This window comes from Hyperolius riggenbachi, chromosome 5, assembly GCF_040937935.1.
Source record: "Hyperolius riggenbachi isolate aHypRig1 chromosome 5, aHypRig1.pri, whole genome shotgun sequence".
NCBI classification, from domain to species: Eukaryota; Metazoa; Chordata; class Amphibia; order Anura; family Hyperoliidae; genus Hyperolius; species Hyperolius riggenbachi.
Genome location: NC_090650.1, coordinates 26,877,995 through 26,899,457, shown reverse-complemented (window position 1 = coordinate 26,899,457; position 21,463 = coordinate 26,877,995). Strand labels below are relative to the sequence as shown.

Sequence of the window (21,463 nt, the reverse complement as noted above, 5' to 3'; positions counted from 1 at the left end):
TGACTAATTTTGAACACAACTGTAGCTGACCATGAAACAAGTCAGAACAGTTTCCGGTGAACCCTACTTAAATAACCATCCTAAGCCACTTATGTAAAAAAGAAAAAAAGTCAGTGAACAGTACAGCTGTTTGGGTACTATTTGTAGGCTTATAGTACCTATGTATAGTATATTCATAGACTATGGCCTCGATTCATCAAGACTTATCGAATCAATTACCGACAGCTCGGAAAAATACCGAACTCGATAAGCTGATTTCAGGATTCATCAAAGTTATCTACAGCAGTTAGCGAGCATTCGGTAATCATTCGGTGATGATGCGATAAAACGGAAGAAAGTGCAAGTCATGAAAATGAAAGTGGGTGTGGTTTAGCGTTACATTTAGGATTAGTTATCTCCTTCACTGCTCTGTCGTTATTCCTGTCAGATCATTGCTGACAGAGAAGATGGAGCCATTTGAAGTCGTTATGTATCAGCTGAGAGTGATTCAAAGGCGCAGAAGGGCAAGAATACGGTCTAGAACCATATCAGTTTGCAAGAGAATGGATTTATTTGCTATACCAGGACATCTGCATTTCTCTTGAATCATCTTGTAAGGGAACACAGGCAGTGCCAGGGTTAACTAAATTGCTAGCTGCGTTACATTTTTTCAGAAAAGGCTCCTATCAAGCCACAGCTGGAGAAAATGTGGGATTGTCCTAAGCCACTTCCAGAATCCTGGTCCAGGTGTTAAGCCCTATTCGGAATGTTGCTGCGTGGTGTTGAAAGGACTGCCTTTTTACCCACAATTCCACGGGAATCTTATGGGTTTGTGTTAAATTACCGCTGTAAAATGGAAATATTGACACGTTACCGCATTGTTATCGATATTTTACCGAAGTCACACCGAATGCAGAAAAACCTTGATGAATACAACTAGAAAATCGATAAACTTACTGGAAAAAGTTATCGCAAAGACAATGATGAATCGAGGCCTATATGTACCCATGTTTACCTCATCATGTAATTTCAGAAAAGCTTGAAAAACTGAGAATTTGTGTCTGGTTTGTCCTTATGTTGTGTTCATTTTACTCCCCAGAGGAGACATCCCCCAAATCTGGAAGCCATTGTTGGAAATTATTGCAAATAAACTGCACAGCGCAGCTGGAGTGCCCGGACTACCCGGGTCCACTGCTTCCCCGCGACGTCCTGCAGAGCTTAGCGAGTAAAGCTAAGTTCCCGGACTCCTCCATCCTGCAGAAAAGTGTCCAAGATGTGCTGAAGGCCATCTATCCGGCACCCGAGCCCTGCCGCTTCAACACACCCAACGTCTACGGCTGGCAGCTAGGTGAGAATGGCCAAAGGCCTCCAGAGAGATGCCAGGGGGATCACGCCAACAGGACCAAACACCGGCGACTAGGGATAAGTGTTCCGATCCAGAATGCGGTTCTGAGTGATTCAGAAGTGAAAATCAACTAAGGTGGACCACGTTAGGGGGCTAACTCGCCTTTGCCGCCGTTTCTGTGTGCTGCTGTCCATGTTGCATTCCAGCTTTCATATACTTCCACGTTCACAGCCAGAAGGAGGAAGTCGCTGTAGAGTGGAGGGCAGCACACAGAGGTGGCAACAAGGTTGAGTTAACCCCACCCCCACCCTTAAGCTGCGCATTTTAATAATAATAATAATAATTCCTTTTTTTGTATAGCGCCTTTCTCCTGTCGGACTCAAAGCGCTTGCGAGGCAGCCACTAGAGCGCACTCAGTAGGCAGTAGCAGTGTTAGGGAGACTTGCCCAATGAACTCCTTACTGAATAGGTGCTGGCTTACCGAGTCGGAAGAGCCAGGATTTGAACCCAGGACTCCTACATCAGAGGCAGAGCCCTTAACCATTACACTATCCAGCCACATTTTAATTTGGAGTCCTATTCTGAGGCATTCCAAATTGGAACGCTCATGCCTACTGGTGACAGAGCTGAACTTTAACAAACTTTTGTTTAAATATCTGTAAAAAAAACAATTATTTTAATTAAACATATCAAATAACAAAAATGATTAACAACATTTTTTTTTTACATATGTCAAGTTTTAATTGCTTAAAACATGTTCAAAAATGATGATGCCAAAATGTTAGGCGTTTCCATTATTTTGTCCAACCCCTGTATATATAGACTGCTATGTTTCTGTGTTCAGTTTACCCAGATCAAAGTGTCGAATTCTTATTGGCAGCTGTGAATAGACTGCAGGAGCATGGAGCTCCCTCCAGATCCTGTAAACTCAGAGGCGTAACCCCTTCGGTGCTCCCTGTAAGTGAAACCAAGCTCTGAACTTATTTTTTTAGGAATTTCATAAATTGTAATGAAGAAATTTTTTCTTTCTGTAAAGCAGTAGGATTAGCCATTCTTAACCACTCGTTTTTTTTATTTTTCAAAGTATATCAAACTTTGTATGTACCAATAGGGCTTGTCTTTCAAGACTATAGTGTTTGTATTAGCCATACTATGCCAGTGAAAAAAAACACATAAGTACATAAATACTTACTACTTACATAACACATGTATTGTACTGTCCACGTTTTGAATTCAGTGAATTTTATATAGTAAATGAAGAGAATTCTGTTCCTGGTGGGAACCATGTATTTTGCCCACAGTTTGAGGCTAAATCCTGATGTCATTTCTGCCCTTAACTTTTTTTTCTTTTCTCCTCCAATCGCTGAGTCACCTCAGCCTTGCTTGTAAACACAAGTGAGCAGAGGATCGTGTTTCAGATAGGTAGCTAGGCAGGGAAATAAATGGAAGAGGAGGAATATATTATAGATAAAAAGAACTCCCAGCATGCAACTGTTTGGCACTGACTATTAAAGGGCCAGTGCTCCTAAAGTATGTGATAACTCCAAACCATAACAGCAGAAAAAGTTTTGTATGCAGGATTAGCACTTAAAGGGATACTTAAGTCTTGCCAAAAAAATGAGTTTAACTCACCTGGGGCGTCCCTCAGCCCCCTGCAGCTGATCGGTGCCCTCGCAGCTCCGCTCCGATGCTCCTGGACCAGCCGGCGACGACTTCCGGTTTCGCCGTCACCGGCCGACAGGCATGGGAACGTGAGTGATTGTTCGCGTTCCCAGCCACAATAGCACCCCCTATGCGACTATTGCGGCAAGAAGGATACCCGAACTGACATGTGTCACTGACATGTGACATGATGAGATAGACATGTGTATGTACAGTGCCCAGCACACAAATGACTAGGCTGTGTTCCTTTTTTTCGTTCTCTGTCTGAAAGAGTTAAATATCAGGTATGTAAATGTCCTGACTCAGACAGGAAGTGACTACAGTGCGCCCCTCACTGATAAGAAATTCCAACTATAAAACATTTTCCTAGCAGAAAATGGCTTCTAAGAGCAAGAAAGAGATAAAAAGGGGAGTCCGGACCGAGTCAGCCACTTACATACCTGATATTTAACTCTTTCAGACAGAAAAAGAAAAAAAAGGAACACAGCATAGTTATTTGTGTGCTAGGCACTGTACATACACATGTCTATCTCATTATGTCCCATGTCAGTTCGGATATCCTTTGAATTACCGTATATACTCGACTATAAGTCTAGAAATGTAGGTCTGACTCGCTAAACAAAAGTATAGGGATCGACTTATATCTGAGTCACAGGCAACATTGAGCACACTGAGGAATGTGGGTACTATTGGTGACATTCCCATTTGCAGCAATGTACCCAGTGGTAGGTGACACTTTCTTGATAAAGAAAATACCAAGAAAACACAGGTCTGAAAGTCTTGGCCACAGCAATTAACAAGGAAAGGGGCAGAGGGGAATACTGGACTGTGTTCCCATTCATTGATCCCCGGGCTAACGGAAGGCGGCGGGAGCACGCAGGGCCAGCGGCAGTTAGTGCAGCCTATCTGGACGAGTATATCCGTGCAGATAGGCTGAAGTGGTTAATGCACATTGTGATTTCACACTTGGAGATGGGCCTTAAAATCTATTAATGTGTAGTCACCATGTATTCTCCAGGCCTCGTAGGTTCAGGTAAATCCTGGAAATATTCACAGGTGAATGAAGCTGTATCTGCTCTGCATTTACTGGGATCTCTCTCTTTATTTTGTGCAGATTGTGAGGTTGTTCTGGACTCTGAATATAATGCTTTACCAGTGAAGGACTTCGAGGCCCCTCATTGTCCGCAGTCCGAGCGGACGCAGCCCCTGCCGAACGGGGCCAGGAGGTGAGAGCGCTGGATCCAGGCAGCACTAATCAATGCCAGAGGCTGGGGAACTTTTGGGGGTTCCAAAATACTGTATTTTACGGCGTATAAGACATATTTTTTTTATCCCCAAAAATGTGGAGGAAAATTCCCTATGTCTTATTCGGCAAATGCAGGGAATCCCCGACTTACGAACGCCTGCCGATTCGAATGGCCAACCCACCACCACGTTTGGGGACTCCCTGCATTGTTCCCCCCTTTTTTCACCAATGTGACCCCTTCTGTCCCCAGTGTGTCTCTCCCCCATGCATGCGCTCCAATGTATGCTTGCCTCCATCTGGGCCTCTGGGAACGGCAGGTGGTCTATTCTGACCCAGCATTCCTGGAGGGAGTGGCCCTGTGGATCAGGTATATTGATGATGTGCTGGTGGTGTGGAGGGCGGGGACTGAAGAACTTGACCAATTTGTGAGACGTATCAGTAGTGTTGAGCGGAACATAAAGCTTACCTACAGTTTTAGTCAGGAAAAACTATCTTTCTTGGACCTGCTGTTAACCATAGAGGGTGATCGGATATGTACATCATCATACCGTAAACCAACAGCAGGTAATAGTCTCCTCCACGCCACCAGCCACCATCCAAACCATTTAATTAGAGGAATCCCGTATGGTCAGTTCTTGCGTTTACGCAGGAACTGTTCCACTGATATCCACTTCAGGAAAGAATCCAGAGAAATGTACCAGAGGTTCCGGGAGCGAGGTTACCCCCATAAGATCCTTAAGAGGGCACTGAAAAAGGCCTGGGATAAAAATCGAGAAGATCTTTTAGAGGGACGAGCCGAGCGAGATGCGTCAGGCTATGATACATCGGGTGGGAAGGATAGTGGCCCGCCCGAGGATAAGATCAAAGTTATCACCACATTTGGGGCGCACTGGGACAAACTATACCAATTGATGGAACGACACTGGTATCTGCTGACAGGCTCAGCTGAGATTGCAAAAATAATTGACCCTACCCCTAAGATAGTGGCCAGAAGGGCTAACAATTTGAAGGACATGCTAGTTAGCAGCGAATACAGGAGTAGCCCACCCCCGAAAACCTGGCTTAATAGGACCCCAATCTTGGGGATGCATAGGTGTGGAAAATGCAAGGCATGTCCCTATGTACATAAGACCAAAACATTTTGGGATAGTGGAGGCACTAATGAATTCCAAATAAGATCTTTCATGAATTGTGATACTGAAAATGTCGTCTATATGATATCCTGCCCATGTGGCCTTATGTACATAGGGATGACTGAAAGGCCCTTAAAAGCCCGCATCCTTGAACATATGTGCAATATTGTGAATGGGGATATGGATACGACCCTGGGCAGACATTATGCCATTAAACATGGGAGTAGACTACAGGGCACATTATTCAAGGGTATTTACAAACTAAACGTGTCGAGGCGGAGAGGTGACACCACTAATGAATTATTGTGCAAAGAGGGGATGTGGATCTTTCGACTCCAGACACTTAGTCCCTACGGTTTGAACAATGACTTTAATTTAAGGTCATATCTGAAAAAGCAGATATATACTGGAGGGAGACGAAAATGCAACTGAAATCTCCCACCCGTAGTTAGTAATAGGTGAGTGATTGTTCAAGCCCATGAGTGAACGGAGGTATGACAGATGAGAGTGACATGCCATTGTGCGAGTTGAGTTGAAGTACATATATGCTGAGAACTCAACCCACTGAGATGATTTTTTTTCTCTCCCTGTCCCTCCCTGCCTTCCCCCTTGCTGTGTTTAAGTGAAATGTCACTATAGATACTGTAAGTGAACTATTGGACAATCCGATTAAGAAGAATCATGATACTATATAGTCACTATCACAAAGTAGAGTGGAATACTCTGTGTCTGTAAAGGATAAAGTGTGAGAGTGTGGCGATCACTTAGAATTCTCACTACTTCCATGGAGCTACGGAGCCGTTTGTTGACTAGCAACAGTTGCTGGATGGGAGGCGGAGCAAGGGACTGTGCATGACATAAAGGAAGGAAAGAGTACGCCTACCAGTACATCCTGACGAATCGCCTGTAGGGGGCGGGAAACGCGTCGATGGGCGGAGCCTAGTGCATCACATGCACGTCATATCCACACCAGCGGATGGTATTCACTCCGGAGCCGTGACTTACTCCGCCATTGCTGATTGCGGCTTGTAGCAGCGGTATAGCCGACAGTTAACAGCTGATGCTGACGCCGAGCACAGTATCAGGACGCCGTTTTTGACGGAGCAGATTCCATCACGGCCAACCGCTCCAAGAAGCACCGCTCAAGCGTACATTGTATACAGATGGTAGGGCTGACTTGTCCGTTACCATATGGGACTTTGTGAAGCACCACCGAGTGGGTACCCACACAGCCAGTCATCACGGAGGTGGTAAGAGTGACTCTCAAGTTGCCAATTATCCTATATCCCTGTGGAGAATATTGTTTATCTCATTGAATATCGCTGCTGTGCAGGTGGACTCTTATAGCCCCTATGGGAGCAGCCCTCCAAGCAGTACGCACAGCAATGGAGTTTAGCAACGCTTAGGAGTGAGTGGGCGCCATTTGCTTGGTTGTATGAATGGACGTATGATGCCGGCTTAGATTAGTCTAGTTGCAGTCAAGGCAGAGCATCTCTCAGTGGTTGCCTAGTTGCTCCGCAAGTTTTTATTGGGTATTTTTATGAAGCTGATTTTTGCATGCAATCAAGCTATGTAATTGTGTCTTTTTGTATTATCAATAAATTTTCTACTATTTGAATTACATATCCTGAACCCTAGCCAAAAATTTTCTTATAGTACTGTCTCTCCCCCATGCCTCTGCTCCCTCCCCTGCTCCCCCGTGTGTATAAGTAGCAAGTGTAGCAGCGCTGTCTTACCTAATCCATGGCACCCGCAGGGATCACAGACCTCTTTTCTTATGTGCGGCTCCCCCTAGTGACAGCTTCTGCTGATGATGTGATCAGCAAAAGCCATCACTAGGGGGAGCTGCATATAAGAGTACTGTGAATCCTACAAGCGCCATGAATAAGATAAGACAGCATTGCTACACTTACTACTTATATACGGGGGAGCAGGAGACACGGGAGGGAGCGGGCACACTGGGGTTAGAAGGGGACACACTGAGGACAGAAGGTCCTGGAACATGGATGCACCAGGTTTATTGTGTGTGTGTGTGTGTGTGTGTGTGTGTATATATATATATATATATATATATATATATATATATATATATATATATATATATATATATATATATATATATATATATATATATATATATATATATATATATATATATATTCATATGTGTGTGTGTACACACACATACACACACGAACACACACGCGCATACGCACACGCATACACACACGCATACAAACACACACGCGCATACACACACGAACACACACACAGTGGGTTGCAAAAGTATTCGGCCCCCTTGAAGTTTTCCACATTTTGTCACATTACTGCCACAAACTTGCATCAATTTTATTGGAATTCCATGTGAAAGACCAATACACAGTGGTGTACATGTGAGAAGTGGATCAAAAATCATACATCATTCCAAACATTTTTTTACAAATAAATAACTGCAAAGTGGGGTGTGCGTAATTATTCAGCCCCCTGAGTCAATACTTTGTAGAACCACCTTTTGCTGCAATTACAGCTGCCAGTCTTTTAGGGTATGTCTCTACCAGCTTTGCACATCTAGAGACTGAAATCCTTGCCCATTCTTCTTTGCAAAACAGCTCCAGCTCAGTCAGATTAGATGGACAGCGTTTGTGAACAGAAGTTTTTAGATCTTGCCACAGATTCTCGATTGGATTTAGATCTGGACTTTGACTGGGCCATTCTAACACATATATATGTTTTGTTTTAAACCATTCCATTGTTGCCCTGGCTTTATGTTTAGGGTCATTGTCCTGCTGGAAGGTGAACCTCCGCCCCAGTCTCAAGTCTTTTGCAGTCTCCAAGAGATTTTCATCCAAGCTTGCCCTGTATTTGGCTCCATCTATCTTCCCATCAACTCTGACCAGCTTCCCTGTCCCTGCTGAAGAGATGCACCCCCCGAGCATGATGCTGCCACCACCATATTTGACAGTGGGGATGGTGTGTTCAGAGTGATGTGCAGTGTTAGTTTTCCGCCACACATAGCGTTTTGCATTTTGGCCAAAAAGTTCCATTTTGGTCTCATCTGACCAGAGCACCTTCTTCCACATGGTTGCTGTGTCCCCCACATGGCTTGTGGCAAACTGAAAACGGGACTTCTTATGCTTTCTGTTAACAATGCCTTTCTTCTTGCCACTCTTCCATAAAGGACAACTTTGTACAGTGCATGACTAATAGTTGTCCTATGGACAGATTCGCCCACCTGAGCTGTAGATCTCTGCAGCTCGTCCAGAGTCACCATGGGCCTCTTGACTGCATTTCTGATCAGCATCCTTGTTCGGCCTGTGAGTTTAGGTGGATGGCCTTGTCTTGGTAGGTTTACAGTTGTGCCATACTCCTTCCATTTCTGAATGATCGCTTGAACAGTGCTCCTTGGGATGTTCAAGGCTTTGGAAATCTTTTTGTAGCCTAAGCCTGCTTTAAATTTCTCAATAACTTGATTCCTGACCTGTCTTGTGTGTTCTTTGGACTTCACGGTGTTGTTGCTCCCAATATTCGTGTGTGTGTGTGTGTGTGTGTGTGTGTGTGTGTGTGTGTGTGTGTGTGTGTGTGTCTGCGTGTGTGTGTCTGCTTGTGTCTGCGTGTGTCTGCGATGCATACACTACACGATACATCCATAGATGTAAGACTGCGGTAGGATTAGATTGTGAGCTCCTATGAGGAACAGTTAGTGACATGACAATATACTCTGAACAGCGCTGCAGAAGATATCGGGTGCCCGTACATTACTCGATATTTGGCATCAATATCCGGCATCGAGTATTCAGCATCGAGTCGATCGATTGCTACAACAGGGCCACCTAATTGTTCGTTTTGCGTGATCTCCAGTCGGTCAAATCGATTGATCTGGCATGTTGGAATAATCTTGATTGGGTGCCAGGCAGTAACTGCATTCGATTTCCCGGCAACTGACAGACCTCCTGGCTGTTACTACCCAACCCCCCCCCCAGTGTATGTATATCACCAGACAGGCTAGCGACAATCTGCTATTTACCTGCACTGGTCAATCAGCTTCTCCTACATATCGTGGCTCCCCCCGCCACTCCCCACCTCCGCTAGCTTCCTCAAATCGGAAGCTAAGCCACGACCTAGCAAGTAAGTAAGCAGACTGTCGCTGGCCTGGCAGTATTTTTCAGGGGGGGGGGGGGAATAGCAGAGCGCGAGAGGACTGGGGCCTGTCCAAAATGACACAGAGGCATGTTATTGTGCATAGGACATTCCTCTGTGTCCTATTAAGATTTCATAAATCCGCCACTGGTTCCCTTTAAAGGAGTCATCAGGGAAAATGTAATAAAATAAGTGCTACTTACCGGGGGCTTCCTCCAGCTCCAAGCTCCCAGCATGTCCTTTCCCGCAGCCGTTAGCCGCAGCACCTCCAGGTCGGCCTGTACTGCGCCTGCGCGAGCTGCGCTGTCAGTCACCGCCATGTGGGCTGGAGCGGACTGCGCAGGCACAGTAGTACTGCGCCTGCGCAGTCCGCTCCGGCCCACGTGGCGGTGATTGACAGTGCCGCTCGCGCAGGCGCAGTACAGGCCGACCTGACGTCATCACCGGGGACCGGGACCGGGAGCGAGCTGCGGGGAAGGACATGCTGGGAGCTTGGAGCTGGAGGAAGCCCCCAGTAAGTAGAACGTATTTTATTACATTTTCCCTAATGACTCCTTTAACCACTTTACCCCCAGCGGTACGAATTTCTCCGCCCCTTTTTTCCCTCCTAAAAAACCAGGGACGGAGAAATCCGTACCTTCCGCGCTCCCGCCGCTGTCCGCGCTACCGCCGCTTGTGCGCGCGCACCCGCCCGCTTGCCCGGAGATCAATGAACGGGAAAATCCATTCCTGTTCGTTGATCTAAGCCCCCGCAATGATCTGCTGCTTCTTTCAGAAACAGCGCGATCATTGTGAGTCTCCCAGCCTCCTACTGCTTCCTGTAAGCGTCCTTCCGGTCGCTTACAGGTCGCATGTAAACCTACTTACTGTGGCCATCTTGTGTCCAAATAGTAAACTACACCCTAATGCATTTTACACATACAAATAAATTGTTTTACATAATAAATTAACTCATTACCTCCCACACTCCCCAATTTATTTTTTTTGTAATTAAAAAAAAAATAAAAATTTACAATTAAAGAAAATACATAAATAGTTACCTTAGCGACTGAACTTTTTAAATATTTATGTCAAGAGGGTATAACACTGTTACTTTATAAACTGCGGGCTTGTAATTAGGGATGGATGCAAAACTGAAAAAAATGCACCTTTATTTCCAAATAAAATATTGGGGCCAAACATTGTGATAGGGACATAATTTAAACGGTTTTATAATCGGGAATAATGGGCAAATTTCATGGGTTTTAATTACAGTAGCATGCATTATTTAAAAACTATAATGGCCGAAAACTGAAAATAATAATTTTTTCCCACATTTTTTCCTATTTTTCCTATTAAAACACATTTAGAATAAAATAATTCTTGGCATAATGTCCCACCTAAAGAAAGCCTAATTGGTGGCGGAAAAAACAAGATATAGTTCATTTCATTGCGATAAGTAATAATAAAGTTATAGACGAATGAATGGAAGGAGCGCTGAAAGGTGAAAATTGTTCTGGTGGTCAGGGGGTAAAACCCCTCAGTGGTGAAGTGGTTAAAGTACTGTGTTTACATTTTCTTCCAATTTTGTGTTTGATGTGAGTGGGTATGTAATTTGCAGCTATCAGCCATATGATTGGCTGATAGCTGCAAAAACAAGGAGATGCACAGTGAGTGCCGATCCATTGGTAGAATAATTGATTGAATGCATAGGTGATATTACAGGAGATCTGAAAGGACAATATTTTGGTTTTCCGGGGCAGAACTTTTCATGTAGACCCTCTTAACCACTTAGGTACCAGCGGTCTCTGCCCCCTTAAGGACCGGAGACCACTGGTAAAGAAACTGCGAATACCGACGAATTGGCGCACATACCCATGGCAACCGCCGCACGTCGGGATGCTGGGCCACCCACTGTGTGCCGTCGCTATGACGGCAGAGTTCCTGTGAGCCTGTCAGGAGCCTCTTTCATTGGCTCATGAAACTGTCTTTTAATGTAAGCCAATGGGAGCGGCTTACATTGAAAGACAGAGCCAGGAGCCAATGAAATCGGCTCATAGAGACAGGCAGAGCCAGTGAGCTGCGGCGACAGACGTCGGGGATTAAGCGGCGAGATCGGCAGGAGGGACTGAAGCGGTGGATGCGCGCAGCAGCGGATAATTGAAATCTACGCCCTGCCAGTCAGGTGACCAACAAAACAGGCCGTAGATTTCAGTTAGCTCGGTCCTTAAAGAAAACCTGAACTGAAAATTAAAACTCAAATTAAACATACACAAGTCATACTTACCTTCGATGTAGTCTACTCCTCAACATCTTTCTCCTGTCCCGCATCCTGTTTGTTCACTGTGATCAAGGGAATTTTCCGTCCTCCATTTTGAAAATGGCCTTTACCCATAACAGCTTTCTGGTCAGCACACAGTTAAACTGTAACATCGCCCACTTGAGGCATAGGGAAACATGGACATTACCTGGTACATCAGTTTTCCTCTCAGCTATAACTGACAGCAACTGGTATTTTATTGACAGCAACTGATATATTTCAGATCTGACAAAATATTGTCAGAACTGGAATGGATTATTGTCAGAAGAAAATGGTGTGCTTCTGAGAGGAACTGATGGCGAAGTAACTATGTAATGTTCATTTGAAGTTACCTCATGTGTTTATTTTAAATATTTTACTCAGTACAGGTTCTCTTTAAAGAGGAACTCCAGCCTAAACAAACATACTGTCATTAAGTTACATTAGTTATGTTAATTAAAATAGATAGGTAATATAATCTCTTACCCACCCTGTTATAAAAGAACAGGCAAATGTTTGATTTCATGAGGGCAGCCATCTTTTTGGTTGAAAGGAGGTGACAGGGAGCATGAGACACAGTTCCAACTGTCCTGTGTCCTGAGCACCTCTCCCAGTTGCTAGGCAACGTGAATAACAACATAGGAAATCCCATCATACTCTGCACAGCATCAGGGAAAAAAAGCCCGAGCTTTTTTTCTTTGATGGGGGGAGCCAAAGTAAAAATGCAGCTAAAAATGATGCTTTGGTAAGAAAAACAAAGTTCTGATGCTGTAAAACTGTTAAAGAAACACCAAGCCTTTTCAGTTCTGCTGAGTAGATTTTTAGTCCGGAGGTTCACTTTAAGTAGTTAACCTCTGTTTTCTCCTTTTTCCCTCAGGCTCGTCGTTGTGTGTCGGGACTTCTCTTACTTCTGTGTCCATTCCAAGGATTTGCTGGGGAGATACATGATGAATCGGCGACACCTACAGGCGGCCGGATTCTTGGTGGTAGAGGTGAGGTCTCCATTTACTATAGAATGGAATAAATGGTTTAATTCAGAAAAGCCCAATGCAGATAGCAGATTTTCTGTCTGGAGTAATAAGGTAACAGTCCTGGTTTATGGCACAGCTAGCACAGGTGAAGACTCAGTAGGTTGGTCAGAAGACCGTTCTCAAGATTTTGACCAGAAGATTGCAGGTCACTTCATTTGGGCGTGAGCGACGCCTGTCGTAATTCTGCAACACCATAGATGGGCATCTGTTGTTGCAGTTATGCAGCGCCAAGGGGTCGCTTTGGGTGCATGGCTTAGATATAGGCAGGTGCATGGAAGAGTAATGAGTGTGACTAGGTTGTAACTGAATCTTAGCTGGGGGGTGGGAAGGGCGTAATGAGCACTTGTGAGTTTAGACATTCAGATATACTGCGCCAACCGCATAAAGAGTCTGGTATCGGTGGCCTCAATTCACTAAGCTTAACTCCTGTCTCTAAAGGACCACTATCGTGAAAAAAGTAGGCAGTTAAAAAATGTGACAGATTTCCTGAACAGCAGTTTAACTGCCAAAATAGCAAGATACCAGCCGGCCTCCCTGATCACTTGCACACTATTATGTCAGTTAGATTTTGCAACTGTTGTTCAGGAAATGCTGTTGAAAACAAAGAAAGCCCTGAGAATCCCCCTTAAAAAGATGGACTGGCCCAAAACCTGTCATCTGTCACATTTTTTAACTGCCTACTTTTTTTGTGATAGTGGTCCTTATAATAACTCTTCTGAGCTGTTTTACAGTTATCACTATGGTGATATAATTGTGATAACTGTAAAACAGCTCAGAAGAGTTATTAAAGACAGGAGTTAAAGAGGAACTCCAGTGAAAATAATGTAGTAAAAAAGTGCTTCATTTTTTTACCATAATTATGTATAAATGATTTAGTCAGTGTTTGCTCATTGTAAAATCTTTCCTCTCCCCGATTTACATTCTGACATTTATTACATGGTGACATTTTTACTGTGGGCAGGTTATGTAGCTGCTCCTAGCTGTTTTGGCTGTTAGAGACAGCTGTAAACAGCTAATTCCTGTCTGTGAGCACTGTTACATTGTGGCAGTTTGCCCAGAGTACTGTGGTCCCAGAGCTTCTTGTGGGAGGGGTTTCAGCACAAAATCAGTCATACAGCGCCCCCTGATGGTCTGTTTGTGAAAAGCATTATTTTTCTCATGTAAAAGGGGGTATCAGCTACTGATTGGGATAAAGTTCAATTCTAGGTTAGAGTTTCTCTTTAAGCTTAATGAATTGAGGCCAATTAATTGGGTTCGCACGTAGAAAAGATTCCAGGATGAAATACCAGTGCGCTCTCCACTGTGATCAGTATCTGAAAAGAAAGCACAAAGCTCCCATAGCGTAATACTGTAACTGATAAGAAGGTCAGCAGCACACAGTGACCATCACATCAGAATCCTCAATCAATCAGACGGGCTCACCGGATCGTTGCCACCTCATACACCAGTTGGATCTAGCGCTTGTGCTGTCATCCAGCCAGTAAGGATAACCCAAGCATGATTCCACCGATAAGTTTATTCCAGCAGTTGAGGATTCTGATGTTATGGTCACTGTGTGCTGCTGACCTTCTTATCAGTTACAGTATTACGCTATGGGAGCTTTGTGCTTTTTTTTCAGATATTGATCACTGTGGAGTGCGCACTGGTATCTTTATATACAGTAGTGAGTTTCGTTGGTTAGTGTGAGGGGGTGGGAATGGTGTCGGCCAACATAGTCATGCCCTAAGGGTTAGTGCTAGGTGAAAAGGTAGCTGGGAGGGAGGTTAGTGTTAGGCTTAGTTCACACTAACGGCAGATGTACAATATGGCGTTCACAGCGTATCCGCAGCGCATGTGTTGTGCCCCGTTGCAGCGTCCAGTGAGTGGATCACACTACTCTCCGTGGTGCATTCGGCCCGTCGATGCCGCAGCCATTCGGGTCCTCCCACCGCTGACAACGCTGCTGGGCTCGGGGCCAATGAGCTTAGAGCCCTGGCGGAAACATAGGGCTACAATTTGGAGCCCCCTTGTGGTCCTTTTGGTAAGCAGAAGTGGAGAAAGGTCAAAGAAGGTGACATGTGGGCCCCTTGACACCCACTAGGCCCTAAACACCTGCCTAGGTCACTTGGTGGATAATCCTGCTCGGATCAGAGCAGGTTTTTGCCCTAATGTTGACCTAGCCTTGGGCATCTACAGGAGAGGTGTTAGTGTTTGGGCCGGTTCACACTGGGGCACTTTTCAGCAATTTGCTGATGGGCGGGAATTGGCAAAGCGCTGTTACTAAAGTATCTATGGGATCATTCTTACTGCAATGCGATTTGCATACATGGCAGACGTGCTGCATGCAGCATTTTGGGGGTGATTGACATGTGATCCTCGTTCTATTGCAAAGTCGCATAATTTCAGGATACAAAATTGCAGTCGCGATTTGTGCACAGAGTGAGAACCAGCCCTTAGTAAAACTAACAAAATGTAAACGCCTCCTCTAACTAAGACAAACTTTTTTTCTCTTTTTGTGGTCCGTTGTTCCTCGCTGAGGAGAATTTCCCTCACTTCCTGTTAATCTCAGCCAGTGGAATTTTGCTCAGTGTGAACCCAGACAGCAATACAATCCAGCAAACGGTCCCATTCAAGTGAATAGGAGCATTTTTACCAGGCTTTTACCAGCATTTGCACGAACGCAGCGTTCCGATCCTGATTTTCCCCGCTACATGTAGCGTCCAGGATCGGTTAACCGCCGTGGCTAGTGTCCCCAAAATCGCTGATCACGCTGCTGGCGAGACGCCGCTGGAAGCTGGGTGGATGTCCGTGTGAACCAGCCCCTAGTCTTGAACAACTTGGCTTCCCACTCTGGCCAGAGACGTCTTGTACTGCATAGCTCATGTAGGACTGTGTTGCATTGCCCAGATGATGGACTGTGTTGCACTACAGAGCCACTTCCTCCCCAGATGAAATGGGTACCCCTGCACGCACCACACCACCTAACACCCCCGTCATCACCTTCAGCAAGTCCCAGCTTATCGCCTGGGAAGCACATTCTGCCTTACACCCCAAGGACTGGCACTTGTACAACTCAGTGTGGAGCCATGCTCTTATGATTGCAGGCTCTATCCACAGCCCTGGGGTAAGACAGCGCAGGAGAGGCTGCCGAGCAGGAGCTCGAGTCAGACTTCAAAGGAAAGGTCTGAGGTCATCCATCCCCTCAATCCTCCTCGGAAATGTCCGCTCCCTCCCAAACAAACTAGATGAACTCAATCTTCTCAGCGACAAGAGGGGGCTCAGCAGTCACACACCAATCCTCTGCTTCACGGAAACGTGGTTGCACGACGGCATCCCGGACAATGCCCTCCAACTTCCAGGCTTCAATCTTATGCGGGCTGACCGCGACACCGCCCGCTCTGGAAAAAAGAAGGGAGGCGGCATCTGCTTTTACATCAGCTCACTATGGTGCCCCTCCAGTTCTGTGCTCACCAAGAAATGCTCGCCAAATCTCGAGCTTCTGTTGGTCAACTGCAGACCCTCATACTCACCTAGGGAGTTCTCTTCCCTCGTCCTTGCAGGGGCATATATACCACCAGACGCTGACATCAAACAAGCCCTGAGCGACCTCAGCGACACCATCTCACAGTGGGAGCTGTCCTTCCCAGACGCGCTGTTCATTGTCATGGGGGATTTCAACAAGGCCAACCTCCGCAAAGAGCTCCCGCGCTATCATCAGCATGTTGACTGCCCTACCAGGAATCTGAACACCCTGGACCACTGCTACACAGTCCTGAGAAACGCATACAAAGCAGTTCCGCTTGCAGCACTGGGCTCCTCGGACCACAGCCTCATCCTCCTGATCCCAACCTACAAACGGAAACTGGAGACAGCGAAACCAGTCCAGAGATCAACTAAAGTGTGGTCAAGCGAGGCAAAGCTCCAACTTCAGGCCTGCTTCGACAGCACCGACTGGAGGGCTCTGGAAGCACCAGATCTGGATGAGTGGGCCGACAACGTCGCCTCATACATCGCATTCTGTGAGGACTCCTGCATTCCAACCAAGACTTTCAAGGTCTACCCGAACAATAAACCGTGGTTCTCAAACAAACTTCGGCAACTGCGGAGACGCAAAGAAACAGCGCACAAGTCAGGCAACCTGGACGAGTATAGAGCAGCGAGGAACAACCTTAACAGGGAACTCAGGGCAGCCAAGAAAGAGTACTCTGAGAAGCTGAGGCACAACCTTAGCTCGAACGATCCACGAGCCGTCTGGAAGGGGCTCAAGTCTGCCACCAACTATAAGCCCCCCCCTCAGCACGCCACACCAAACATCAAGCTAGCCGAAGAGCTCAGTGCTTTCTACTGCAGGTTCGAGAACCAACCAGAACCAGCGGGGCCTCCAACACCTTACGCCCCCCCCGCAGATGCTGAGTCAGAATCGAGCCCACCTCCGCTGAGGGCAAGTGAGGCCGAGGTCAGGCGTCTTCTGGCCTCACTCAACCCTAGGAAAGCTCCCGGCCCGGACGGTGTGTCACCAGCATGCCTAAAATCTTGCTCACAGCAGTTAGCCCCTGTCCTCTCCTCCATCTATGCCAAGTCCCTACAGGAGGGCAGAGTCCCCAAATGCTTCAAGAGGTCCACAATCATCCCTGTCCCCAAGAAGCAGGGCATATCTGACCTAAATAACTACAGACCTGTGGCCCTCACCTCGGTCATCATGAAGACCCTAGAAAAGGCGGTCCTGTCCGAACTCAAGAATTCCACACTACCCCGACTGGACCCGTACCAGTTCGCGTACAGAGCAAACAGGTCCACAGACGATGCCATCAACATCTGCCTTGAGCTCATCAGTGATCACCTGGATAAACCTGACTCATACGCCAGAATTCTTCTACTCGACTTCAGTTCGGCATTTAATACAATCTGCCCTCGCATCCTTCAGAACAACCTGGAGGCACTTGACGTTCACTCGACCCTACGCCTCTGGATCACAGACTTCCTGACCAACAGATCACAGGTCGTCAAGCTGGGCAAGATCTCCTCCCAGGAAAGGTCTACCAACACAGGTGCCCCACAGGGCTGCGTCCTGTCGCCAATTCTGTTTTCCCTCTACACCAACAACTGCAGATCCACAGCAGACTCGGTCAAGGTCGTCAAATTCGCTGACGACACCACCATCATCGGTCTTGTGACCAAAAATGACGAGCACGACTATCGTCAGCAGGTCGACAAAATTTGCCGTTGGTGCAAGGAAAACAGGCTGGTCCTCAACACAGCCAAAACCGTGGAGATGGTCATTGACTTCAGGAAGCAGGCCCCCACCCCACCCCCAATCTTCATTGATGGCACTGAGGTGGAAAAGGTATCTAGTGTCCGCCTCCTTGGTACGCAGATCTCCAGTGACCTGTGCTGGAAGACGCACACGAGCACCACACAAAGGAAGGCCCAACAAAGACTCTTCTTCCTTCGCCAACTGAGGAAGTTCGGGATGGCAGAGGAGCTTATGGCAAACTTCTACTCTGCCACCATAGAATCCGTCATCTGCACCTCTATTCTGGTGTGGTATGCTGGATCCTCAAACAAGGACAAATACAAGCTTCAGAGGGTCATCAGGTCGGCGGAGAGAATCATTGGGAAACCACTCCCTTCGCTTGACCTTCTCTACAACTCCAGACTGCGCTCCAGAGCACAAAGGATCGCAAACGACCGCTCACACCCAGGTCACCGTTACTTTAATGTGCTCCCATCAGGCAGAAGGCTACAGACCATTTCCATCAAGACAGCTAGGCATATGAACTCCTTTTTCCCTGCTGCCGTTAGACTCTTGAATTCCATCCACTGGCTCCCCCCCTCAGGCCAGTAGTCTGAGTCTGATCATAGGGTTCCAACGATATGAGTGATAGGTCACCCACTGTCTGTGTGGGTGTTTTTTATTTTTCTTTCTGCCACCATTGTTCCCCTTTCTAAAGCTACACCTAGTTACTGTACAACTTACTGCACTCTTTTGGGCGTCATCTGTTTTGGGGGTAGATGTCATGGTTGTACTTAATGTCTGTGTTGTTGTCTTTTTGTATTACTGCTGTTTTTTGCTTCTTATCTTTTTTGTCGCTGAGTTCTCTGTTTTTTGTGCCAAACCCAATTCCGGGCATGTCCCAGTCATGCTTGGCGAAATAAACTTCTGATTCTTCTGATTCTTCTTCTGATTCTTCTTACATCCGGGCTGCAGCCAGGACATTCGCTGTGTGGAGCACTGACCATCCCTGGTGATTGGGATTGCGGAAAGCTGCACCACATTCAACTCTCCTTCCTCCCATTATAAGGTACATACACTCGTCGGATTTTTCCAAACGACAGGTAGTTTGGACGTCGGAACGACCGGTTGTTTGGACATCAAATTGGGTGTGTGTACAAACGGTCGTTCAGCTGATAACACTGGATTTGACCAATCCTCCAAGCAGATCCGTCAAAACCAGTCTCATCAGCTAAATGACCATTTGTACACACGCCCGATTTGACGTCCAAACGGCCGGTCGTTTGGAAAAATCCGACGAGTACGCACCTTTACACTGATTGCAGGAGATAAGACTGTTTCAGTGTTCTCCCCAGAATTTTTTTCCAGCCGGGTGGCATGAAAAACAGGGCCAGTGCTTCTGTGAGCAACTCTGCTTGCAGCATAGGAGGAGGTGAGCCGATGACTGCCGGGTGCTCACCAAAACTAGCCGGGTGCTCCAAAGAGCTTGGGGGCGAACACTGCTGTTTGCTAAGCAGAGCAAGAAGCTTATCTAGATAGCAGCTGCACTGATCCAGCAGCACAGTGCTTTTTTTTTTTTCCATGGACAGCTCTCTCTGAACTTGATATAACATACCCATGCAATATGGCTGCTTCCAGGACTAGCTATGCTGTGACCTGACAGAGTAATTGTGACCTTTTAAGGGGGCCATACACGAGTTAACCAAATCAGTCGAATATCTATAAAAACAAACTTTTTTTTTTTTTTTTACCGCAAAAAATGTAATTGATTTTTTTCAGAATTTTTCAATAAATATCTTATCAGATTTATCAAAGAAAACAAACAAACAAAAATATGTTTTTTTCAAACCAATCATCCATGTATAATATATTGGTTTGATTTTTCAACTTGTCCGGTCAAGCGGAAAAATCAATTGGATTTTGCTGGTAGAAAAAAAAAATGAATTGTGTGGCCACCTTTACACTGATGACATTGTTGTGGGACAAAGGCAGGTAGGACAACTATAAGAACAAGAAATTGCTGGTAGACATCTTTTTACTGTATGTTATGCCACACTGTCATGTCACTCTCTGTTTATTTGAACTGACTATTCTTCTAGTTCTTACAAAACCTGTTATAGAAAACAAAAATATGTCCAATTGGAATTCTTTCCTTTTCTGTACAGTCATGTCACTGTTTGATAAATTCTGGGTGTGGTTCAGCTCTCGTCAGTGAGATGTTACAGGGGCCCTCTGATGCAAGTTTCTCCCCCGTTGCAGGTGCCTTACTACAAATGGCAGGAACTGAATTCAGAGTGGCTGAAGCAGAGCTACCTGAAGGATCAGATTAAGAAGGCGGTGGCTGAGGACATGGCGCGGTGAGGAAACTGCCGGACTCCGGGGACGCGTGTGTGTTTTTGTATATATGTATCCTACAGCCGTGTGGCTGCAAGGGGCAGGAATCCGCTATAAAAAAAAATTATGGAAAAACTTTATTGTTGTTTTGTCTCTTTTTAACACTTCTTGAAAATAAGACAGTATATCTACGCCCCGCGGGAGAACTGTACCGGTTTCAGATATACGTGTCCTGCCACGATTGGCGTTGTGCGAGCTTGCGCAAGCTCCGGCGCGCGTTCTCATCGCGGCCTTTCCCACACAGAACACAGTTCCCAATTACCGATCTAAGTGCCTATAAAAATTATCACAAGCATCAATGAGATGCCGTGGTCATTGATAAATCGAAAATAAACACACACATTTCTTACTACCAGTACGCACAGGTAAGATAGATAAAGATAAAGTGGGGGACATCTAGTGGACAAATAGTAAAAATACATGTAAAATAAAAAAGTACACCATTAAAAAAAAAATAATAACTTCTGGACTTTTGGTATGTTTGTCATGAAGGTATATTACTGTTAATTTTGAAAATAAAGGCTAGTAATTATTAAAATAGTATTAAAAGAATCAGAAAACAGAAAAAAATGCACCTTTATTTCCGGATAAAATATTATCACGATACATTGTACTAGGGACACAAGTTAAACATTGTATTAACCGGGACAAATGGGCAAATAAAACGTGTGGATTTTATCTACCAAAGCACATTTTATTTTAAAACTATAATGGCTGAAAACTCAGAAATATTTTTTTTCTAATTATTCCCTTTGAAATGCATGTAAAATAAAATGGCTGTTAGAATAAAGTACTACCCCAAAAAAGCCTAATTTGCGGCTAAAAAAACAATATATACATAATTTCAATGTGATAAGTAACACTAAAGTTATTGACAAATGAATGGGAGGAGCTAATGTGAACATTTCTCTGTTTTTTAAGGGGGGGGGGGGGGAAACAGAGGTTAGGAAGTGTTTAATATGTTTGTCATGAAGGGTATATTACTATTATTTTTGCATGTAAGGGCTTGTTATTAGTGATGGACACAAACCTGAAAAAAATACATC

At 45.5% G+C, this 21,463-nt stretch overlaps 1 protein-coding gene across 5 annotated transcripts in view; it reads left to right on the top strand.

The window, feature by feature from the left end:
- Window positions 1-20,878, top strand: part of LOC137518038 (FAST kinase domain-containing protein 4-like) — a 66,572-nt gene extending 45,694 nt beyond the window's left edge. For 2 of the 5 annotated variants that reach the window (XM_068235227.1, XM_068235226.1), the window contains exons 8-11: window positions 1,079-1,327; window positions 4,101-4,212; window positions 12,658-12,772; window positions 20,283-20,878. In XM_068235227.1, coding sequence (XP_068091328.1) covers window positions 1,079-1,327; window positions 4,101-4,212; window positions 12,658-12,772; window positions 20,283-20,384 — 578 coding nt within the window. In that variant the 3' untranslated portion in view covers window positions 20,385-20,878. Of the gene's footprint in view, window positions 1-1,078; window positions 1,328-2,168; window positions 2,282-4,100; window positions 4,213-12,657; window positions 12,773-20,282 lie in introns of those variants that run through there. The other 3 variants (XR_011020730.1, XR_011020731.1, XM_068235228.1) reach the window with 3 other exon arrangements.
- Window positions 20,879-21,463: the final 585 nt, after the last annotated feature.